The 22,712-nt window shown below is 40.0% G+C and overlaps 1 protein-coding gene and 1 long non-coding RNA gene across 13 annotated transcripts in view; both read right to left on the minus strand.

The window, feature by feature from the left end:
• Nucleotides 1-8,774: 8,774 nt before the first annotated feature.
• Nucleotides 8,775-22,712, minus strand: part of SPHKAP (SPHK1 interactor, AKAP domain containing) — a 176,692-nt gene continuing 162,754 nt past the window's right edge. For 11 of the 12 annotated variants that reach the window (XR_014080695.1, XM_081584809.1, XM_081584813.1 and 8 more), the window contains one exon: nucleotides 8,775-9,074. Coding sequence is in view for 10 of the 12 variants with exons in the window: in XM_081584809.1 (XP_081440935.1) it covers nucleotides 8,931-9,074 (144 nt within the window). In the remaining 2 variants the exon portion in view is untranslated. Of the gene's footprint in view, nucleotides 9,075-11,971; nucleotides 12,156-22,712 lie in introns of all 12 variants that reach the window. The other variant, XR_014080694.1, reaches the window with a different exon arrangement.
• Nucleotides 14,451-22,490, minus strand: LOC145541382 (uncharacterized). The gene is made up of 2 exons (XR_014078961.1): nucleotides 21,023-22,490; nucleotides 14,451-18,203 (listed from the first exon to the last, which is right to left on the minus strand). It is a non-coding gene; the product is annotated as an uncharacterized LOC145541382 (long non-coding RNA).

Genomic DNA, 22,712 nt, shown 5'->3' on the forward strand with positions numbered 1-22,712 from the left:
GTTAAAACTGTGATCACAGTTTTCAACAAACCTGGATGAAGGAAAGAAAGTGAAAGTGACACCTGCTCAGCTGTGTCTGGCTCTTTGCCACCGCATGGACTATACAGTACCTGGAATTCTCCAGGCCAGAATACTTGGGTAGCCTTTTCCTTCTCCAGGGGATTTTCCCAACCCAGGGATTGAAACCAGGTCTTCCGCATTGCAGATGTATTCTTTACCAGCTGAACCACCAGGGAAGCCCAAGAATACTCTTCCCAACCCTGGAATCAGACCAGGGTCTCCTGCACTGCAGGCAGATTCTTTACCAACTGAGCTATCAGGGAAGCCCTAATGAAGGGCTTCTTAAGTGGTGCTAATGGTAGAGAACCTGCCTGTCAATGGAGGAGATATAAGAGATATAGGTTCGATGCCTGGGTTGGGAAGATCCACTAGAGGAGAGCATGGCAGCCCACTCTAGCATTCTTGCCTGGAGAATCCCATGGACAGAAGAGCCTAATGGGCTAGAGTCCATTGGGTCGCAAAGAGTCAAATTGGACTTAGCACTCACTCAGATGAAAGAAGAACAGATTCTCATGGCATGATTAGGGGAGTAGCATCAGGCCCCCAATACCTAGGAGTTGAGGAGAAACTAGAAGTTCTTGGAGTTGAATGGAAACCTCTTTAGGAACCATGAATTATTTTCCTGAAACACTGAATTCCACACAAGTGCTTTGTTCATTATACTGGTATCATCTTTACATTGACCTTTCTCTCTGTCAAATAGCAATTTGTAGAATGTTCTAGTTGGAAGTGTTCTCACATATTGCCTTATCTGCATCCTTTATTTGTGATGTTAAAAAACAAAACAAAATGTTTCAGAAACATTTAGTCCTATGCTGGAGGGCACATATAGCGGGGATTTTAGTTACTGATTTTTCTACTCTATCTTTCCACTTAAATTTTAGAAGGAGATCCTGGTGTCAAACACGAGGAAAGAAGGAAATAAGTGAACTAATCTGTTGAAGCTTTATTAGCTATCTTTATGGGTTTCACAAAAAGCCAATATGTGGTCTTTTTCACTAAAACTGTTGCTAGGTGTAAACTAACTGTCCTATTGTTTGAAACAGTAGGCAAAAGTAACCTTTACAAATGGAACATGTGACAACGGAGAAGAATCCAGTGCACTGGAAACTAGAGGCTCTCCTGGTATCATCCATCTTTATTCTACCTTAACAATGGCAATTTGATTTCTTCTGCTTTCCTCTGAAAGAGGGAAAGCAGTGCTTGCTCCTACTTTATCTGTGCCACATGCTACTGTTTGTGACATGATAAGAGAGAAAAATGTTGCATGTGTATAAGTATTTGGACCAGGTGTTCAGCCCAGACGCAACACAATCTGCCGTGAATCAATCTGTGCACCTGGGTTTTGCGGTGCTCAGAGCATCATGGTAGAATCCGGAGTCCTTGCTACCTTCTGGATCAGAAATGGGCAGAGCAGAGAGTAAAGTAGCAGATGGGACAGAATTCAACAATGCAGAGGGGATCTCCCAAAGGCAGACAAATAATTGTTGATGTCAGCTACAAGTTGGCACTTGCCATTAGCACTTGCCATCTTCCTCTACAAGGATTAAATCATGCGCTTTTGCAGTTGTTGATTTTCAACACCCCCTGAAAGGAGTTCAGGTTGGAGAGCAGAAATAAGGCACTACTGCATTTTGGTGAAAATGGCATAACAAGTCTTCAGATATGGTTAGGAGCTGATTTTATGAGCTCAATTCTTATAGCTCTTCATATATAGAAAAGCACTGAAATCATGGTGACAACTGCTCCTTGTGACTAGCAGAAATCCTGCAAAAATATGTGCTTGATTGCATTCCCCCTTCACCAAAATCACATATAATACTAACCTTTCCTTCTGCTTCTTTGGAGCAGTTTCTCAGAGCTATCTGAGGTGCTATCTCCAGGCTATCGTTCTCATTTTGCCCCAAAATAAAACTTGACTCCCAACTTTCACGTGCATTTTTTAAAGTCGACATTGATAAGCTTTAATGAAAGCCTGTTTTTAAGGACAAAAGCAGAAGAAATGGGAAGGAGATATGAAACTGAAAAGAAGTGAAACTGGATATGGGGCTTTGCAAGGGTATTTTTGAGGGGATTATTTCAGGAAAAGAAAAACTTAGGTGGTCAAAGGATTCTTACATCAGTAACAGTGGATTAGCATTTTGTTTGTTTGTTTGTTTAAGCACAGAAAATCTTTACTGATAGGAAGGGAGGGTCAAATGATTCTTCCCCTTGTACATCTTGTTCAGACCTAATCTGCACCCAACTGGCCTCTAAGTCTTGCTGATAATGTCCTGGATATCACTTAAATTCATCCCAGTACCATGAAGACATTCTCCTTTCTGTGACTGAATGTTCTAATGCAACTAAAATAAAAGGCAAATATTTTTAGAAAGTTTCACTTACATAAGTAAAAAAGAAATTTTATACAAAGTCTTGAGACATTTAATACGGCAGGTCTCTGGAAAACTAAGAAGAACTTGAGAGTAAAATTGTGTTTCTCAAATTAATGGTTGACCATCACTAGATGTAAACCAAAGCCTCAATTATACAAGGTCCATTAGCTTCATCAGTTCAATTCAACATCTACCATGGACAAAGCATTGTGCTAGAGATGATGAGCAAGTCCACACATGAGTTAAAGATGGCTCCATCCTCAAGAAGCTTACAATCAGTGATGGAGACATAGATATTCAACTTATCATGCTAGAAGGCAGACTGAGATGGTTAACCTAGAAGGCCTTGGTACTCACACATACACACCTCTTCCTAAAAGAGGTCTGATTTCAGGTCTTGCCCTTGATGGGCTCCTAGGAGCTGAGCTCTGAGCCTTGGACCCATGGAAGCCCCTTGTTCACAGTTCAGTTCAGTCGCTCAGTCGTGTCTGACTCTTTGCGACCCCATGAATTGCAGCACGCCAGGCCTCTCTGTCCATCACCAACTCCCGGAGTCTACCCAAACCCATGTCCATCGAGTTGGTGATGCCATCCAACCATCTCATCCTCTGTCGTCCCCTTCTCCTCCAGCCACCAATCCTACCCAGCATTAGGGTCTTTTCCAATGAGTCAACTCTTCGCATGAGGTGGCCAAAGTATTGGAGTTTCAGCTTCAACATCAGTCCTTCCAATGAACACCCAGGATTGATGTCTTTTAGGATGGACTGATTGGATCTCCTTGCAGTCCAAGGGACTCTCAAGAGTCTTCTCCAACACCACAGTTCAAAAGCATCAATTCTGTGGTGCTCAGCTTTCTTCACCGTCCAACTCTCACATCCATACATGACCACTGGAAAAACCATAGCCTTGACTAGACGGACTTTTGTTGGCAAAGTAATGTCTCTGCTTTTCAATATGCTATCTAGGTTGGCTGTAACCTTCCTTGCAAGGAGTAAGAGTCTTTTAATTTCACGGCTGCAATCACCATCAGCAGTGATTCTGGAGCCCAAAAAAATAAAGTCTGACACTGTTTCCACTGTTTCCCCATCTATTTCCCATGAAGGGATGGGACCAGATGCCATGATCTTAGTTTTCTGAATGTTGAGCTTTAAGCCAACTTTTTCACTCTCCTCTTTCACCTTCATCAAGAGGCTCTTTAGTTCTTCTTCACTTTCTGCCATAAGGGTGGTGTCATCCGCATATCTGAGGTTATTGATATTTCTCCCAGCAATCTTGATTCCAGCTTGTTATTCTTCCAGCCCAGCGTTTCTCATGATGTATTCTGCATATAAGTTAAATAAGCAGGGTGACCATATACAGCCTTGACGTACTCCTTTTCCTATTTGGAACCAGTCTGTTGTTCCATGTCCAGTTCTAACTGTTGCTTCCTGACCTGCATACAGGTTTCTCAAGAGACATGTCAGATGGTCTGGTATTCCCATCTCTTTCAGAATTTTCCACAGTTTATTGTGATCCACACAGTCAAACACTTTGGCATAGTCAATAAAGCAGAAATAGATGTTTTTCTGGAACTCTCTTGCTTTGTCGATGATCCAGCGGATATTGTCAATTTGATCTCTGGTTCCTCTGCCTTTTCTAAAACCAGCTTGAACATCTGGAAGTTCATGGTTCACGTATTGCTGAAGCCTGGCCTGGAGAATTTTGAACATTACTTTACTAGCATGTGAGATGAGTGCAATTGTGTGGTAGTTTGAGAATTCTTTGGCATTGCCTTTCTTTGGGATTGGAACGAAAACTGACCTTTTCCAGTCCTGTGGCCACTGCTGAGTTTTCCAAATTTGCTGGCATATTGAGTGCAGCACTTTCACAGCACCATCTTTGAGGATTTGAAATGGCTCAACTGGAATTCCATCACCTCCACTAGCTTTGTTCGTAGTGCTGCTTTCTAAGGCCCACTTGACTTCACATTCCAGGATGTCTGGCTCTAGGTGAGTGATCACACCATCGTGATTATCTGGGTCGTGAAGATCATTTTTGTACAGCTCTTCTGTGTATTCTTGCCACCTCTTCTTAATATCTTCTGCTTCTGTTAGGTCCGTACCATTTCTGTCCTTTACCGAGCCTATCTTTGCATGAAATGTTCCTTTGGTATCTCTAATTTTCTTGAAGAGGTCTCTAGTCTTTCCCAATCTGTTGTTTTCCTCTATTTCTTTTCACTGATCGCTGAGGAAGGCTTTGTTATCTCTCCTTGCTATTCTTTGGAACTCTGCATTGAGATGGGAATATCTTTCCTTTTCTCCTTTGCTTTTCGCTTCTCTTCTCTTCCCAGCTATCTGTAAGGTCTCCTCAGACAGCCATTTTGCTTTTTTGCATTTCTTTTCCATGGGGATTGTCTTGATCCCTGTCTCCTGTACAATGTCATGAACCTCTGTCCATAGTTCATCAGGCACTCTGCCTATCAGATCTAGCCCCTTAAATCTATTTGTCACTTCCACTGTATACTCATAAGGGATTTGATCTAGGTCATACCTGAATGGACTAGTTTTCCTTACTTTCTTCAATTTAAGTCTGAATTTGGCAATAAGCAGTTTATGATCTGAGCCACAGTCTGCTCCTGGTCTTGTTTTTGCTGACTGTATAGAGCTTGGACCCTCCAAATTTCCAATCTCAGTCTCATAAATCATTAGCTGAACTATTTGCACCCACTGATCAACTAGAGGAATATACCTGTTAACCAAACTTTAGTTTAGTTTCTCGACTTTCTCCAGGCTCCTTAACTTTGACCCATCCTTGTTGGCCGGCTCCAGTATACAGTGTCTCCTTAAAGAACCCCTCCTGAGCATAGACTGAGCCCAGGATGAAACCTTCTCTGATCTGCCGCCCCATCGTGACCCCTGCCCTGGCTCACCTCATTCTCCACCCCTGGCTCTTTCTAGTCCTTTTCTCTCTGAAAGAAAACCTCGTTTTTGGTCCAGAACACTGGTAGATCTCACAGTTGGAGCTTTCTTACTTTGCAATAGAAATAGTCCCCCTTCCTTCCCATTGTAACAGTTTCTTTCCCTTTCTTGTAGTAATCCTTTCAAATAAAGTCACTCCTTACTAATGCCTAGAGTTTACTTTTATTTGACATTGTCCTCTGGCTGATGGAGAATTCTTTACATAAGCATATCCAAGCCTTTTTATAAGTGAATAAAATAAAATGCTCAGGTATCTCAATACTTTATTTCTATAAATCTAATAATTTTTGAGGTTGATTATGTTTTTATTTATGTGGGCTGGTGTTCATGGTGAGTGTTTTTTTCAAAGATAATTAACCTGTAGAAAAAAGAAAATGTTTTGTTTCATTAGTCTAAATATCTGAATAGTCAGCACACACACACATGCTGTCTCATACATAAATTAACCTCAATGAAATAATTTTGATTGTAAGAGATGCATTATAAATTTTTACCAAATATGGCTTTGCAGTTGGGAAACATCAGACTGTAATTAAAATATTGATACAACTGTCTAGCTATTTCTACACAATCTTTCCAGTTTTCATACAGGTATTAGGAAAACAAATCTCGTTTTAAAAAATTTTAGATCTTATTTCATTTACTCAAGTTACAAAAATAGCACATGCTCAAGTTACAAAAATAGCACATGCTCACAACCAGAAGTATGGTTCAGTGGTTAAGATTTGCAGTCAGACTGCCTGTGCTCAAATTCTTCATAGCTGTGGGAGCTGGGAAACATTAGCTCACCTCTTTGAGTCTTATCAGACCCCACTTTTGCCCCTCATTTTTTTAAGCATTGTACAGGTCATTTAGGTTCTCTATATTTTAGCTTTCCACTTTTGGAAAATCATCATAAAAATTGCAACTAACAAAATTGTTGAGAATAGTAGATATGTTATCCTTATTTTTAATTACTTGGATAATCTTTTTTTTCTTTTGCTATATATCTGCATCACAATAAATTCTAATGAGTTCAAAGAGCACCAGTCCATTTACCTCTAAGACTGAACATTTACCTCCAGCTTACTTGCTTCTAGGTTGGTTTATTCCCAGGTCTGCAGAAGCCCGGTTGCCTTGTGCCTCTTTCTCTTGTCGCTGAGACTTACTGTAAAGGCCACAGCCCAGTCAGTCTTGGGAGGGTGTGGTGAAAGTGAAAAGTGAAACTGAAAGTCACTCAGTCTTGTCCAACTCTTTGCGACCCCATGGACTAGACAGTCCATGGAATTCTCCAGGCCGGAACACTGGAGTGGGTAGCCTTTCCCTTCTCCAGGGGATCTTCCCAATGGCTGTTTTTCAGGTTCCTACTGGAGTTCTCCAGACTAGGGGCTATACAGGGCCTCCTCCTTTACCCTAATGCCTCCTAGAGCCTCAGGCTCTGCCTTTTCAAGGCATTATTTACACCAAAGATCCTCAACCAATGGTGATTTTGCCCCCCAGGATCTACTTGTTTGGTTGTCATAACTGGGATGAGATAGTCACTGACATCTATAAGTAGAAGTCAGGAGAGAGGGCACTACTAAACATCCTATAACATGAAGGACAGTATCCCCGCCACCCCCAACAAAGAATTATCCAGCCTTACCTGACAGTGGTGCTAAGATTGAGAAGTGCAGATTTATGTAAATACTATTGATCCCAACAATTTAGTCAAAGACTATCTGCTTATTCAAAAATTGAAAGTGGGACAGTGAAGTTGTATAAGAGATAAATCTACCTTCATCCAATCACACTGTGACTACTTTTCCTATGAGGCACTTAAGCTCTGGGAGAAAAAAATGATCAACCAGTTGGCAACAAAAATTTATTGATTAGTTTGCAACTTTAGGTACAACATATATTTCATCACATGGTTATAATCCAGTATTTGTGCTTTGTAGGATAAGTAAACATTCATTTGAGCACAACAAAAGTCTACACACAATATTACAATCTTCTGGGGTTATTTAAAAAATAAACATATCCTTTTCCATTTAGTATCACAAAGAACTTTCACTTTGAGAGGATGGATAAATGTTCACTTTTGGTATTTGTATAATATGTCAATTAAATATACAACCCAAATTTGGACTATTTTTCTATAATAAATGCCTAATGAGTCCTGGAAAGGATTCTGGGGGTGGTTGGTAGGGAGGATGACTTCCAATAAAGTTTTTTTGACATTTCAAGAAATGTCAATTTCTTGTCAACGTGGATGACACAGAAAGCTGGCATCGATGGCATGGGGCTTTGTTCACATTTAAAATTACTTGCAATCTTAAAAACAGTGTAAAAGCATAGTATTTCAGGAAATACTTTCTTTGATCAAGAAAATAAAAGCCAGTCTAGCTCATTTAGCTGAAGGGGAAAAAGACCTACTAGGGAGAAGTTAAATATCTTTATTTTTCAAAAAAGTAAATCTATGTTTTTAAAATACAATGTGACAATATTTTCTTTTTCCCAAATTAAATTCCAGTATCCTTAAATTAGGAAGTATATGATCCTAACTGGATATGTCAAACCCTGCATCCCTCATTATAAATGTCATCTGACTAGCAGGTCTGCCAACGTGTTTATAATGAAATCATAGGGCTCAAGTGTCAATATACAACTTAAAACAATAATCTCTTCATATTTTATGAACCTCTAAGGCTAACTTGATATATTATTTATGATAATCTCTTCATAATTTATATTAAAAATGAAAGTTTATATTTTATATAATTTAATTTACAAGCAGATTTTCTCTGCAAAAACTCTCTTTAGTAGGAAAGCTTTCCCATAGGGTAGGAGTTCTGTAATTATGTCACTCATGTAATAAACAGATGGAAATAAGACAATCTTCCATCTTTCTATCTCTCAGCTGAACACCAAGAGTCTTTTGATTAGCTGGGAATTCAGACATTGTTGGGGAGATATGAAATAGTTATCAGTGGGCTAGAGTGAACAAATGAAATCACCTCTATAGACACCACTGATATATCCATGCATCTCTGTTAATATCCACTGATAATGGTCTAAAACTGAAAAGCTTTTACATCAAAATTTTGGAAATTTCTCACCCGTATCTTAAATATTTACCTGGGCTGACAGACCCTTTAATTTGCTCAAAAAAGTAAAATAAAGATTACAGCAGAGTTTATAAAATGATTTTGACCAGTGATGTTGTTTCCGATTGATTCACATAACTGGAGATATTACATGGCATTTTATGTTATTAAAAATATGCAAGTGCAACTCCTGGAGTTTAGGCCTAGTCCTAAGCTTTCCATTTGGGCCCATTACAATTTCTGTTTCTCCAGCTATTCTAACACAAGCTCTTTTAAACTCACCTACAGGTTGTGTTGATTTGTACAGACCTATATTTTGCTTTCCCTCAGATTTATTCCATGTGCAGCAGACTTTTTCCTAGCTCTGTTAACATGATGTGATGTTTTGAGAAAGTTTAGAGCATTTAGAGCAAACCACTGTAATCTAAGCTGGAAAGAAGGAAAGGGATGCTCTGCAGGAGACTGCTGCCTTATCCCAGTTCCAAGAGCCAGTCAAAGAGACTTGGGGTCCCATCCCTCTGCTCCTCGTGTATCTTGCAGTACTGAACCACTGCATGGAAGATATCCCCCACCTTCCAGGACTTCTGATGGACCAGCCGCACAACATCTAGAAACTAGAGGAAAGCACAGAGTTAGGGCTCACATATCACAGAGGATCCTCAAAGTCATCTCATTCAACCACTCTACCAAAGCCAATGACTCTCCAGGCTATTTTTGAATACCTCTAGTGACAGGGAACTATATTTCAGGACAGTCTATTTTCTTTGTAGACCAGATTATTAGAGAGTTCTTTCAACTGAACTGAGATTTTCCTCACAGCAGTTCGCATCCACCAATTTTGACAGTCTACATGGAATTCTTTCAACATCTTATCTTTTAGGTATTTGAAGAGTTCCCTTAGATCCACTTTTCTCTGAGTTAGACTCTCTCTAAAGGGTCTGTATAGCATGGTTCCCAGTCCCTACTATCAGTGTCATATACAATCTTTCCTAGGCCAAATAAATTGTGTTAAAATTTTGGGTGCTGGAGAAGACTCTTGAGAGTCCCTTGGACCACAAGGAGATCAAACCAGTGAATCCTAAAGGAAATCAACTCTGAATATTCATTGGAAGGACTGATGTTGAAGCTCCAGTACAATACTTTGGCCACCTGATGTGAAGAGCCAACTCACTGGAAAAGACCCTGATGCTGAGAAAGACTGAGGACAGGAGGAGAAGGGGGCGACAGAAGATGAGATGGTTAAATATCATCATTGACTTAGTGAATATGAATCTGAGCAAACTCTAGGAGATAGTGAATGAAAGGAAAGCCTAGGGTGCTGCAGTCCATGGGCTCGCAAAGAGTCAGGCATGACTTTAGCGACTGAACAAACTTTTGGGTAGTTTTACTTACTGGTTCCTCATTCCACTTTGAAAAGTCCCCTCCTCCTTCATCAAGTTTCAAGAGACACTGTCTTTCCATTGGGACAGGAAAAGGAAAGATCGAGGAAACATCCTAGACTCATCACCTGGCTAATAGTATCAGTTTCAATTGGCCACAACTTAGAAAGCATCTGACTGCAGGTTGAGTTGGAGCACTGGAAGATGGGAAAATCTTTACAGATGGTCCCCTTCATGAAACTGTGGCCTAAAGCTCAGCATGAAGTCCTCTCAAACTCCTTAGTCAGATACGTATAAAGAAAAGTAACAACTATTAAGAGCCAAAACCTGTAGGAAGTACCTTTCAAGCATGTAATCTCATTTAATTCCATCAACAACCCTGCAAAGCAGGCATTTAAAGATGAAAAAGTGTGGGTTTGTGAGATGAAAAGTTGGCAGTAAGATGGCCTTCTTTTTTTCATGTGGGTCTTTTTAAAAGTCTTTATCAAATTTGTTATAATATTGCTTCTGTTGTCTACATTTTGTCTTTTTGATTACAAGGTATGTGGGATCTTATCCCCTTGACCAGAGATGGAACCCACACCCCCTGCATTGAAAAGTGAAGTCTTAACCACTGAACCACCAGGGAAGTCCCAGGATGCACGGTCTTCTGACACTGCAGCCCAAAGCTCTTTTTATTACAGTACACCATGCCTTTTGATGACAGGAGTATATGCTAAGTCACTTCAGTCGTGTTCAGCTCTTTGCGACCCCATGGACTGTAGCCTGCCAGGCTCCTCTCTCCAGGGGATTTTCCAGGCAAGAAGACTGGAGTGGGTTGCCATTTCCTTCTCCAAGGTAGGATAATAAGACGTTAATATTTATTTGGAATATTGGGATGAAGGAAAGGCTGGGACTCTAGTCTCGTTTATTAAGGAAGAAAAATCTATTTCTTAAAAGGATGAGAGATGCGATTTGGTTACTATTTCTTCAATGATTCCTTCTAGAATTTCTTTTCCCTGCTCATTTCGCATTTGCTCAGACTTGCAAGATGAGCCAGAAATTGGAATGCTAATTTTTTCTGATCTTCTCCCGCCCCCTTCAGTTTGAATTTGCTAATTCATTTCAATTACTGAGAAGTTGTCTCACAGAGAGCTACTATTAAATTACGTTTCTTCTTCTAGCTGCTGTGACAGCACCAGCTACTGCAGTCACAGAAATCAGTGCTTTATTGTACTCATTCGGCTTGTGTTAGCTTAATCAGAATAAAGCAATTTTCTAGGCTGGAAAATAAAATGCTTAACTTTTAATACATGGAAACATAAACATCATCTGAAAGAGTTTTAGGATGATGGAAAAGGGAGACCAGTGGGAAGCTGATGGCAACAGTATTATAGACAGTAATCTCCCTGGGAAGGGACACCATCTGAACTACCTCCTGCATTTTTTTTTTTTGGCTTTACCAGGAATTTGTTGTTACATGTGGGCTTTCTCTAGTTGAAGCGAGCAGGGGCTACTCTGTTGCAGTGGGAGGGCTTGTCATTGCAATAGCTTCTCTTGTTGGGGATCACAGGCTCTAGAGTACAGACACAGTAGTTACTGTGCACCAACTTAGTTGCTCTGCAATCTGTGGGATCTTCCCAGACCAGGAATTGAACCCATGTCCCCTGCACTGGCAGGCGGATTCTTAACCACTGAAAGTTAACCAGGCAAGTTCTTAATCACTTAATATTGGTAACATCTTATGGAAAAAAATGTGAATGAACTGTTTGGCCAACCCAATATCTTGTGCCTGCACCTCCTAGGGACTCAATAAATATTTGCAGAAGGCGGAACATCCAAATGTGAGTCAAATATATCAAATGCTTTCAAAATGATCAATCAGACTACTTGAAATATGGAGTGATATCCATAATCATTGAAGCTGAACCTTGACAAAATATTCATTCTTGAGTTTTACATATTTGCACATACACCATTAAAAAATTACCAGGCACATCTTGGGGCTGCTTACTCAATAATTTCCTACTGATAGGATGCTCCAAAAAATGAGTCAAGGCTGAGAATCTAGGCAAAGGCAGAGCCTGAACTGGTGCCATGGTAGTGGGCAAAGAGAAAAGTCAGAGATGGTCATGGGGAGGGTGTTTCATCACCTGTGACTGGGAGTGGGCATGCATGCTGTGGAGGTGGGCTGCCCAGGACCCCTCTTCACTGGTCACTACAACAGCCCTGGAAGTTAAGCTCCAATCAGCTCCATCAGCCTCAGTGACAGAATTTCAGACTGTTAGTTGTCCGGTATCCCTCACAATTCTGTTGAGCTTTCTGTCTGTCAGACTCCTGAAATTTTAGAGAACTTAATCCTTTAGGTTAAGACTTTGCTCAGAACACAAATACCATCAGAAAGAGGAACACTCTAGGTGGTTATTAGTAATTTATGGAGTTGCATAAAAACAATTTTGTGAGCTGTTACTTGTATCTTGGTGTGTATGAAAGATCCCAGGCATGCATGTTTTTCCCTTGGACTAGGCGGCAAAAACATGAGGCCTCAGGAAAAAGGGGAGAAAGGCTAGGATGTCTTTGCATGATTTTGTTAATCAGACTTTCCCAGCTCTTACTGGAGAAGGGTGCTCCCAGTGCAGAAGGTTTGAACATCAAGTTTCTGAGGTCTCACTGAGAGAGGCTCATATTAATAATTCATCGACTTCTCTTCAAGATTTTCCTCCAGGGTCTTAGACCAGACTTATCCCTTGAGGGTGTTTTCTCTTCTTTAGCATGTTTTATAAAGATGCAGTATAAAGTTCACAGAAATATAAACTTGGTCTCAGCACTTTTTTTTTTCTTTCTGTACACTCTAGTTTTCTGGGCCATCATCTTATTCCCAACTTTAATCTCTGAGTCACTGCCCTGGGAGAAAATGAAAATTACAGAGCAGATGTCAATATTGGCTAAACTCTTCCCAGAAGGCTGTCCACTTCAGATCTTTCTGGAAGCCCAGTATTAGCTACTTTCCATCTATTTTGGGCCTGCTGAAGCAGGGTCTGCCACTGTGGTCTGTGATGATGACCACAGGAATCTGTGCACTGATCCAAAATTGTCAAACTATCCTACCAACTAGGCCACTCTATCAGTAGTTTGTGAGATGGCCACACGCTAGAATCTGTCTCATGACTTTTAAAGTCAGGCTGATATCCCAATAAATTGGAGAAGGAAATGGCAATCCACTCCAGTATTCTTGCCTGGAGAATCCCCATGGACAGAGGAGCCTGGTGGGCTACAGTCCACGGGGTCACAAAGAGTTGGACACGACTGAGTGACTAAGCACATCCCAATAAAGTGATTTTTTTAAATGATCTGGTCCCACTAAATGTAGCATGCTCTTAGTCTGTGATGGCTTCATCTCAGACATTAAGACCTTGAAACACCGGTGGGGTTGCTGAGTAGGGAAGGTTTACACTTTCCTTTCTTCCTTTATTTAAAAAAATTCTAGACAAAAATGAAGCTAAGATTATAAATAAATCAGAAAAGGACACTTCCAGTTCATTACTACAGTCTTTAAAAACTGCATTCTATTTAGCAGCTGTCCTTTTATCTTTCACTGTGTCTGTCCATGCTATGGACCTGGTAATTTTGTAATTAGCTTTGGGATGTTAGGGATCTGAGTTTTTCTTTCCAATGTACTGACAAATAAAAATAAAAAATATTCATTTTCTATCATTTCACAGTCAATACCAATTAGGTTCCCTTCCTATGTATCATAGTTGGCATTTCCTTGAACAAATGTTTTGTTTTAGGAAGCTAGAAGAATTTACATCCTGTGATGGTATGTTATTGGTAGACTTGTTTGAAGAAAAGTATCCCACGGTAGATGCCTTTTATATTCTTAGGTGCCTTTATTCAATTAGATTACTTGTTTACAAAATCATATGGTGGAATCTATGGGTTGTTGTTTACTTGCTAAGTTGTGTCTGACTCTTGGTAATCCCATAAACTGTAGCCCCTCAGGCTCATTTGTCCGTGGGATTTTTCAGGCAAGAATACTGAAGTGGGTTGCCATTTCCTTCTCCAGGAGATTTTCCTGATCCAGGGATAGAAGGAATCTATAGGAGCTGTTGCAGATTGTTTAGAGCTTTTGGGAAACATTCAATGTAGATTTCTGAAAGCAGCTACCTTCTTTTGCTCCAAGGCAGTGCATTTCATTAAGCTCAAGTGAGCTGGTCTTTACATTGCTCTTGAAACTACTGCCTGTAGGAGTCAAGAATCTCAGCCTTGGCTGTACCCTGGGACTCCCCAGGGATCTTGAGAAAACACTAAAGCCTGGTTCATCCCAAGAGAAGAGCTTGATTTAATTGGCTCAAGAATCGGGCCATAAAAGCATCCCCAGGGTCATGGGGATGGGGCTCCCAGGATGGAATTCATGCCCTTCTGAGAAGATAAAGATATACCAGAGCTGGCTCTTGGCCATGTGATGACACAGAAAGGAAGCCGCCCCTCATCAGAAAATGCACCTATTGGCACTTTGATCTCAGACTTTCTAGTCTCCAGAACTCTTAAGAAATACATGTCTGCTGTTCAAGCCACTGTCTATGGTATTTTATTAGAGCAGCTTGAGCTGACTAAGACAATATTTAATTCTTTATTTTTCTTTCCTTTGTCAGGTATTGTTTTCAAAACAGACTTTAAGTGTAGTATTTTGGAGAAAGTTAGGTTAACAGTAAAAGCCATCAACACTTTCTCTCTCATTCTCTTTGCTCTACATTGCCTGTGGAAAAGAATAGGACATCAAAGGAGGAGCGAGTCTTCTTTTGACACCCAATTTTTTAGCAAGGCAGGTAAACATCTGTTTCCTCTTTGCACATTCTGTTCTATGCACTGCCCTCAAGAGAAGGAAGTAATTCCCAAAATGAGCTTAATGATGAGAAAGGCAACTGATTTACAATGAGGCCAGTCATCAGTTCATTCTGGCTCTCCTATTATTGAATTTAAACAGAAGTAAAAGAGCTGGAGAACAATTGTGGAGGCAACTGTGGAGAGCAATTGCCTCCACAAAGCAGTACAATTAGTTAATTGATATCTTTTTTTTAAAAAAACAATAGCTCTCATGATTTTTCCCCCTCCATGAATTAAGTAGATTAAATTTAACTGATGTTAAGGTCATTGTGAATTAAATTTATAAACTGTTTTAGATTTTCAAGGGTTATGATTCTCAGCAATCTTTGCTTTGGAATTTAGCATACTTAAAAGCCACCTCAAATCCTGCCACTCCTTCAAGGTATTTCTTATGGAAGTGTTAGTTTCTCAGTCATGTCTGACTCTGCCACCCCATGGACTGGAGCCCTCCAGGCTCCTCTGTCCATGGGATTCTCTAGGCAAGAATACTGCAGTGGGTTTCCATGCCTTTCTCCAGGGGATCTTCCCAACCCAGGGATGGAACCCATATCTCTTCATGTTTCCTGCATTTGCAGGTAGGGTCTTTACCACTTAGAGCCACCTGGGAAGCCCATTTCTTATGGAAGGGAGTCTCAAACTTTAGTGTTCATCAGAATTACCATACTTGAACAAATCTGTTAAAAACGCATATCTTGAGGCCCCACTCTTAGAAAGTGAGTTCCAAGAAGGGGCCTAAGATGTGAGTTGTAAATTAATGTTCCAGGTGACTCTTTGCATTTAGCTCATGCTCGCAGGGCATAAAGTACTGTTTCAGTGTGTTTCTCATTTTTCCTTATCCAGAATAAGCTCCCATTACATTTTAAGTTTGGTCTTTACAACCTGAGCCTCCTTTGGTGTACGTTCTCCCTGCCCTGGGCCCTTCCTAAGCTGGAATGTGAACTCCCAAAGGGTAGACCATTTTGCCTCTTTTGTTCCCTGTGTCTCCAGAACCTAGAACAGTGTTGGCATACTGTACATATTCGATAAGCTTTTGGTGAATGTCCGGAATATGTGACGTTCAAGTGCACCTAGCATTTTAATAATTAGATGGAACACTCAAGGAGAAAGCCTGAGAATAAAGGTGTCATTTACTGGAGAGTGACAGTACACTGGGCACCCAGAAGGTTTGGAACGTATATTTTGAATTGAAATAAGACTGGAAGTAGTTATAAGCTGATATTAGGTGTCCTTCCATTCCAAGGCCAAGTTCACAGCCCTTGGGAAAAGATGGGAAAGATGGTGGTGGGAAAGATGAACTGCTTCTGTATTCAATCATGACACCATCTGCCTGTTTAGCTTATGTTTGTTTTTTTTTTTCACAAGGCAGGAGGGTTATTAAGTTGAGGACACAATCAAGAAAGATGTCTTGGCTGAATTAATTTTACCCCCAAATTCAGAATCTGTGAATGGTGTTTCACACTCTAGTGACAGTGTGGGAACATCATTGCTGAACTTTTGTTGTTGTTCAGTTGCTCAGTCGTGTCCAACTCTTTGCGATGCCATGGACTGCAGCACACCAGGTTTCCCTGTCCTTCACCATCTCCTGGAACTCGCTCAAACTCATGTTCATCGAATCGGTGATGCCATCAAACCATCTCATCCTTTGTCGTCCCGGTCTCCTCCCGCCTTCAATCATTCCCAGCATCGGGGACTTTTCCAATGAGTCGGCTCTTAGCATCAGGTGGCCAAAGTATTGGAGCTTCAGCTTCAGCATCAGTCCTTCCAATGAATATTCAGGATTAATTTCCTTTAGGATTGGCTGGTTTGATTTTCTTGCAGTCCAAGGGACTCTCAAGAGTCTTCTCCCACACCACAGTTCAAAAGCATCAATTCTTCAGTGCTCAGCTTTCTTTATGGTCTAACTCTCACATCGATACATGACTATTGGAAAAACCATAGCTTTGATTCTACGGACATTTGTTGGCAAAGTAATGTCTCTGCTTCTCAATACTCTGTCTTGGTTTGTCAAAGATTTTATTCCAAGGAGTAAGTGTCTTTTAATATCATGGCTGCAGTCACCATCTGCAGTGATTTTAGAGCACAAGGAAATAAAGTCTCTTGCTGTTTCCATTGTTTCTCCATCTATTTGCCATGAAGTGATGGGACCGGATGCCATGATCTTAGTTTTTTGAATGTTGAGTTTTTAGCCAGATTTTTCACTCTCCACTTTCACCTTCATCAAAAGGCTCTTTACTTCTTCTTCACTTTCTGCTATAAGGGTGGTGTCATTAGCATATCTGAGGTTATTGATATTTCTCCTGGCAGTTTTGATTCTGGCTTGTGCTTCCTCCAGCCCAGCGTTTCTCATGATGTACTCTGCATATAAGTTAATAAGCAGGGTGACAATATATAGCCTTGAAGTACTCCTTTCCCAATTTGGAACCAGTTTGTTGTTTCATGTCCGGTTCTAACTGTTGCTTCTTGAACTGCATACAGGTTTCTCAGGAGGCAGGTAAGGTAGTCTGGTATTCTCATCTCTTTAAGAACTTTCCACCGTTCCACAGAACTTTCCACAGTTGTGATCCACACAGTCAAAGGTTTTAGCATAGTCAATGGAGCAGAAGTAGATGTTTTTCTGGAATTCTCTTGCTTTTTCTATGATCCAAAGGATGTTGACAATTTGATCTCTGGTTTCTCTGCCTTTTCTAAATCCAGCTTGAACATCTGGAATTTCCTGGTTCACATACTATTGAAGCCTAGCTTGGAGAATTTTGAGCATTACTTTGCTAGCATGTGAGATAAGTGCAATTGTGTGGTGTTTGAACTTTCTTTGACATTGCCCTTCTTTGGGATTGTAATGAAAGCTGACCTTTTTCAGTCCTGTGGCCACTGCTGAGTTTTCCAAATTTGCTGGCATACTGAGTGCAGCACTTTCACAGCATCATCTTTTGGGATTTGAAATAACTCAGCTGGAATTCCATCACCTTCACTAGCTTTGTTCATAGTGATGCTTCCTAAGGTCCACTTGATTTTTCACTTCTGGATGTCTGGCTCTAGGTGAGTGATCACACCATCGTGGTTATATAGGTCATGAAGATCTTTTTTGTACAGCTCTTCTGTGTATTCTTTCCACGTCTTCTTAATATCTTCTGCTTCTGTTAGGTCCATACCATTTCTGTCCTTTATTGGGCCCATCTTTGCATGAAAGGTTCCCTTGGTATCTCTAATTTTCTTGAAGAGATCTCTAGTTTTTCCCTTTCTATTGTTTTCCTTTATTTTTCTGCACTGATCTCTGAGGAACGCTTTCTTATCTCTCCTTGCTGTTCTTTGGAACTCTGCATTCAGATCGGTATATCTTTCCTTTTCTGCTTTGCCTTTCACTTGCTGAACTTAACAGAGACACTTCTTTAACCTTCTCCAAGCTGATGAGGAGCTACTGAGACACTGCTGCTTTCAAGTGACACAGCCTCCTTGGTGAGAAGCCATAGTCTCCCACACCACTGGAAAATGGACACTTAACTTTCTTTTTTTTTTTTTTTTTTTTTATAAATTTATTTATTTTACTTGGGGGCTAATTACTTTACAATATTGTAATAGTTTTTGCCATACATTGACAAGAATCAGCCATGGGTTTACATGTGTTCCCCTTCCCGAACCCCCCACCCACCTCCCTCCCCCTCCCATCCCTCTGGATCATCCCACTGCCCCGGCCCCGAGCCCTTGTCACATGCATCGAACATGGAATGGTGCTCTGTTTCACATATGACAATACACATGTCTCAATGCCATTCTCCCAGAACGTCCCACCCTCACCTTCTCCCTCAGAGTCCATAAAATTGTTCCATGCATCTGTGTCTCTCATTCTGTCCCGCATATAGGGTTATCGTTACCATCTTTCAGATTCCATATATATGCATTAGTATACTGTATTGTTGTTTTTCTTTCTGGCTTACTTCACTCTGTATAATGGGCTCCAGTTTCATCCATCTCAGTAGAACCGGTTCAAATGTATTTTTTTTAATGGCTGAGTAATATTCCATTGTGTATATGTACCACAGCTTCCTTATCCATTCATCTGCTGATGGACATCTAGGTTGCTTCCATGTCCTGGCTATTGTAAACAGTGCTGCGATGAACATTGGGGTACACGCGTCTCTTTCAATTCTGGTTTCCTCGGTGTATATGCCCAGCAGTGGGATTGCTGGGTCATATGGCAGTTCTATTCCCAGTTTTTTAAGGAATCTCCACACTGTTCTCCATAGTGGCTGTACTAGTTTGCATTCCCACCAACAGTGTAAGAGGGTTCCCTTTTCTCCACACCCTCTCCAGCATTTATTGCTTGTAGACTTTTGGATAGCAGCCATTCTGACTGGTGTGAAATGATACCTCATTGTGGTTTTGATTTGCATTTCTCTAATAATGAGTGATGTTGAGCATCTTTTCATGTGTTTGTTAGCCATCTGTATGTCTTCTTTGGAGAAATGTCTGTTTAGTTCTTTGGCCCATTTTTTGATTGGGTCATTTATTTTTCGGGAATTCAGCTGCAGAAGTTGCTTGTATATTTTTGAGATTAATTGTTTGTCTGTTGCTTCATTTGCTATTATTTTCTCCCATTCTGAAGGCTGTCTTTTCACCTTGTTTATAGTTTCCTTTGTTGTGCAAAAGCTTTTAATTTTAATTAGGTCCCATTTGTTTATTTTTGCTTTTATTTCCAATATTCTGGGAGGTGGGTCATGGAGGATCCTGCTGTGATTTATGTCGGAGAGTGTTTTGCCTATGTTTTCCTCTAGGAGTTTTATTGTTTCTGGTCTTACGTTTAGATCTTTAATCCATTTTGAGTTTATTTTTGTGTACGGTGTTAGGAAGTGTTCTAGTTTCATTCTTTTACAAGTGGTTGACCAGTTTTCCCAGCACCACTTGTTAAAGAGGTTGTCTTTTCTCCATTGTATATTCTTGCCTCCTTTGTCGAAGATAAGGTGTCCATATGTGCGTGGGTTTATCTCTGGGCTTTCTATTTTGCTCCATTGATCTATATTTCTATCTTTGTGCCAGTACCATACTGTCTTGATGACTGTGGCTTTGTAGTAGAGTCTGAAGTCAGGCAGGTTGATTCCTCCAGTTCCATTCTTCTTCCTCAAGATTGCTTTGGCTATTCGAGGTTTCTTATATTTCCATACAAATTGTGAGATGATTTGTTCTAGTTCTGTGAAAAATACCATTGGTAGCTTGATAGGGATTGCATTGAATCTGTAGATTGCTTTGGGTAGAATACTCATTTTCACTATATTAATTCTTCCAATCCATGAACACGGTATATTTCTCCATCTGTTTGTGTCCTCTTTGATTTCTTTCATCAGTGTTTTATAGTTTTCTATATATAAGTCTTTTGTTTCTTTAGGTAGATATATTCCTAAGTATTTTATTCTTTTTGATGCAATGGTGAATGGTATTGTTTCCTTAATTTCTCTTTCTGTTTTCTCATTATTGGAGTATAGGAATGCAAGGGATTTCTGTGTGTTAATTTTATATCCTGCAACTTTACTATATTCATTGATCAACTCTAGTAATTTTCTAGTAGAGTCTTTAGGGTTTTCTATGTAGAGGATCATGTCATCTGCAAACAGTGAGAGTTTTACTTCTTCTTTTCCTATCTGTATTCCTTTTATTTCTTTTTCAGCTCTGATTGCTGTGGCCAAAACTTCCAAAACTATGTTGAATAGTAGTGGTGAAAGTGGGCATCCTTGCCTTGTTCCTGACTTTAGGGGAAATGCTTTCAATTTTTCACCATTGAGGATAATGCTTGCTGTGGGTTTGTCATATATAGCTTTTATTATGTTGAGATATGTTCCTTCTATTCCTGCTTTCTGGAGGGTTTTAATCATAAATGGATGCTGAATTTTGTCAAAGGCTTTTTCTGCATCTATTGAGATAACCATATGGTTTTTTTCTTTCAATTTGTTAATGTGGTGTATTACATTGATTGATTTGCGGATGTTAAAAAAACCTTGCATTCCTGGGATAAAGCCCACTTGGTCATGATGTATGATCTTTTTAATATGATGTTGGATTCTGTTTGCTAGAATTTTATTAAGGATTTTTGCATCTATGTTCATCAGTGATATTGGCCTGTAGTTTTCCTTTTTTGTGACATCTTTGTCTAGTTTTGGAATTAGGGTGATGGTGGCCTCATAGAATGAGTTTGGAAGTTTACCATCTTCTGCAATTTTCTGGAAGAGTTTGAGCAGGATAGGTGTTAGCTCTTCTCTAAATTTTTGGTAGAATTCCGCTGTGAAGCCGTCTGGTCCTGGGCTTTTGTTTGCTGGAAGATTTCTGATTACAACTTTCTGACTAATTAAAAAACAATCAGAATGAGGTCTCCAAATAAAAGACAGATTATAAAAATTCTACATAAGGGTTTGTTTCATTTCACCAATTCTGTCACAGAACTGGGCACAGGCAGTGCCCTTTTATGGAGGAGCCATTACGTGGAGAGAATTTTAACTGACTCAGAAAAAAAAAGATTCAGTCCCTAAAATTATATTACTTAGAAATAAGCCCCTTGAGCTGATGCTAAATAGGAGTGAAACATCATTTAATGTATCTTGATACACTAATGGAACATTTATTTTCACAGAAAAATAGTTATGAGCAAAAACAGGTATCCCCTTTGATAACTGAAAATCACTGGGGAGAAATAAATATAGTGTCAAAGCATTATTTACATAATTAAGGTGTTAGTGACATATTCTTTGTCCTTTCATCGAAACAAAAATTTATTAGACATATATTCACATAGCCTGTTACACTGTTTCTTCAAAATGATGGACTGTATAAAAATCAGTGGGACATGAATTTGAGCAAACTCCGGGAGATAGTGGAAGACAGAGGAGCTTAGCATCCTGCACTCCATGGGGTCCCAAAGAGCTGGACACAGAGTAACTGAACAACCACAACATAAAAAACTGTTTCATTAAGAAATCATCTAAAATACACACGCAATGCTTTTATTCACGAAGACGTTGGGGATAAAACTGGAAACCAACCTGCCTTTCCTTTTCCCAGGAAACCAAGAACTCTGGCTAAAAATGTCTTTGTTCTCCTCCCCATGGCAGGGGATCTTGGGATTGTCTGTGGCAGGAGGGAGGGGGCAAAACTGAAGCACTCTATTACTGCACCCTTTGCACTGGCTGGCTGGATGGTAAGGTGGGAAAAGAATTTATAGTGAACTACTATAGTGAACCACTCATCACCTTGAAAATAAAGGTGTGCCAAGTATGGGGTAGTATCTAGATTTAGAGAAGATAGAACTGTAGGCAGTCCTAGGCATAAACAGAAACACAAATCACTGGCTAGAAACAGAAGCTGAAGTGGACGAGTGTATGGAAAATAAACTAAGTCTTCTCAATTTTTCCAGTAGCCAAGCCCATTGGCTGGGGAGGCAGAGACAGAGAGAGAAAGAAAGAGAGAGAGATGCTATTCTAACTATCATGTACCTAAGCCTAAGCCAGAGAGTAAAGGACCTCTCATTTCAGGCTGCTAGATTTTGTCAGTGAGAATTTAAATGCAGTTACGCATTTTAAGAAAATCTAGATTGCGACTCCAAGGCAATTTAACTTGAGAGAGATACACTATTGAGAAGTATATGTAGAGATAGTGAGGTTCCAGGACTAGGCTCATCCATCACTATCTGAAGACTCTCATGGACCAACCTCTCTGAGTCCTCACTTGATCATCAGTATAAAAGGAATGATAATATCCATTCTGCTCTTCTCACAGGGTTGTTGAGAAACAAGTATAATGAGTATGTGGAAATACTTTATAACAATAAGACATTAAAAAAAATGCACAGTGGTAGTGATAGGCAGTATCCTAAATTAGCTCCCCAAATTTTCTGTCCTAATCCTCAGTACCATGAATAGGATGAGATAATTATGCCCTTATTATGCTATCTTAAATGGCAAAAGGGATTCTTCAGTTACTTTTGAGTTAATCAAAAGGGAGACTATCTGGTGAACCTAATCTACGTAA

This window comes from Giraffa tippelskirchi, chromosome 3, assembly GCF_054371585.1.
Source record: "Giraffa tippelskirchi isolate mGirTip1 chromosome 3, T2T-mGirTip1v1.2.pri, whole genome shotgun sequence".
NCBI classification, from domain to species: domain Eukaryota; kingdom Metazoa; phylum Chordata; class Mammalia; order Artiodactyla; family Giraffidae; genus Giraffa; species Giraffa tippelskirchi.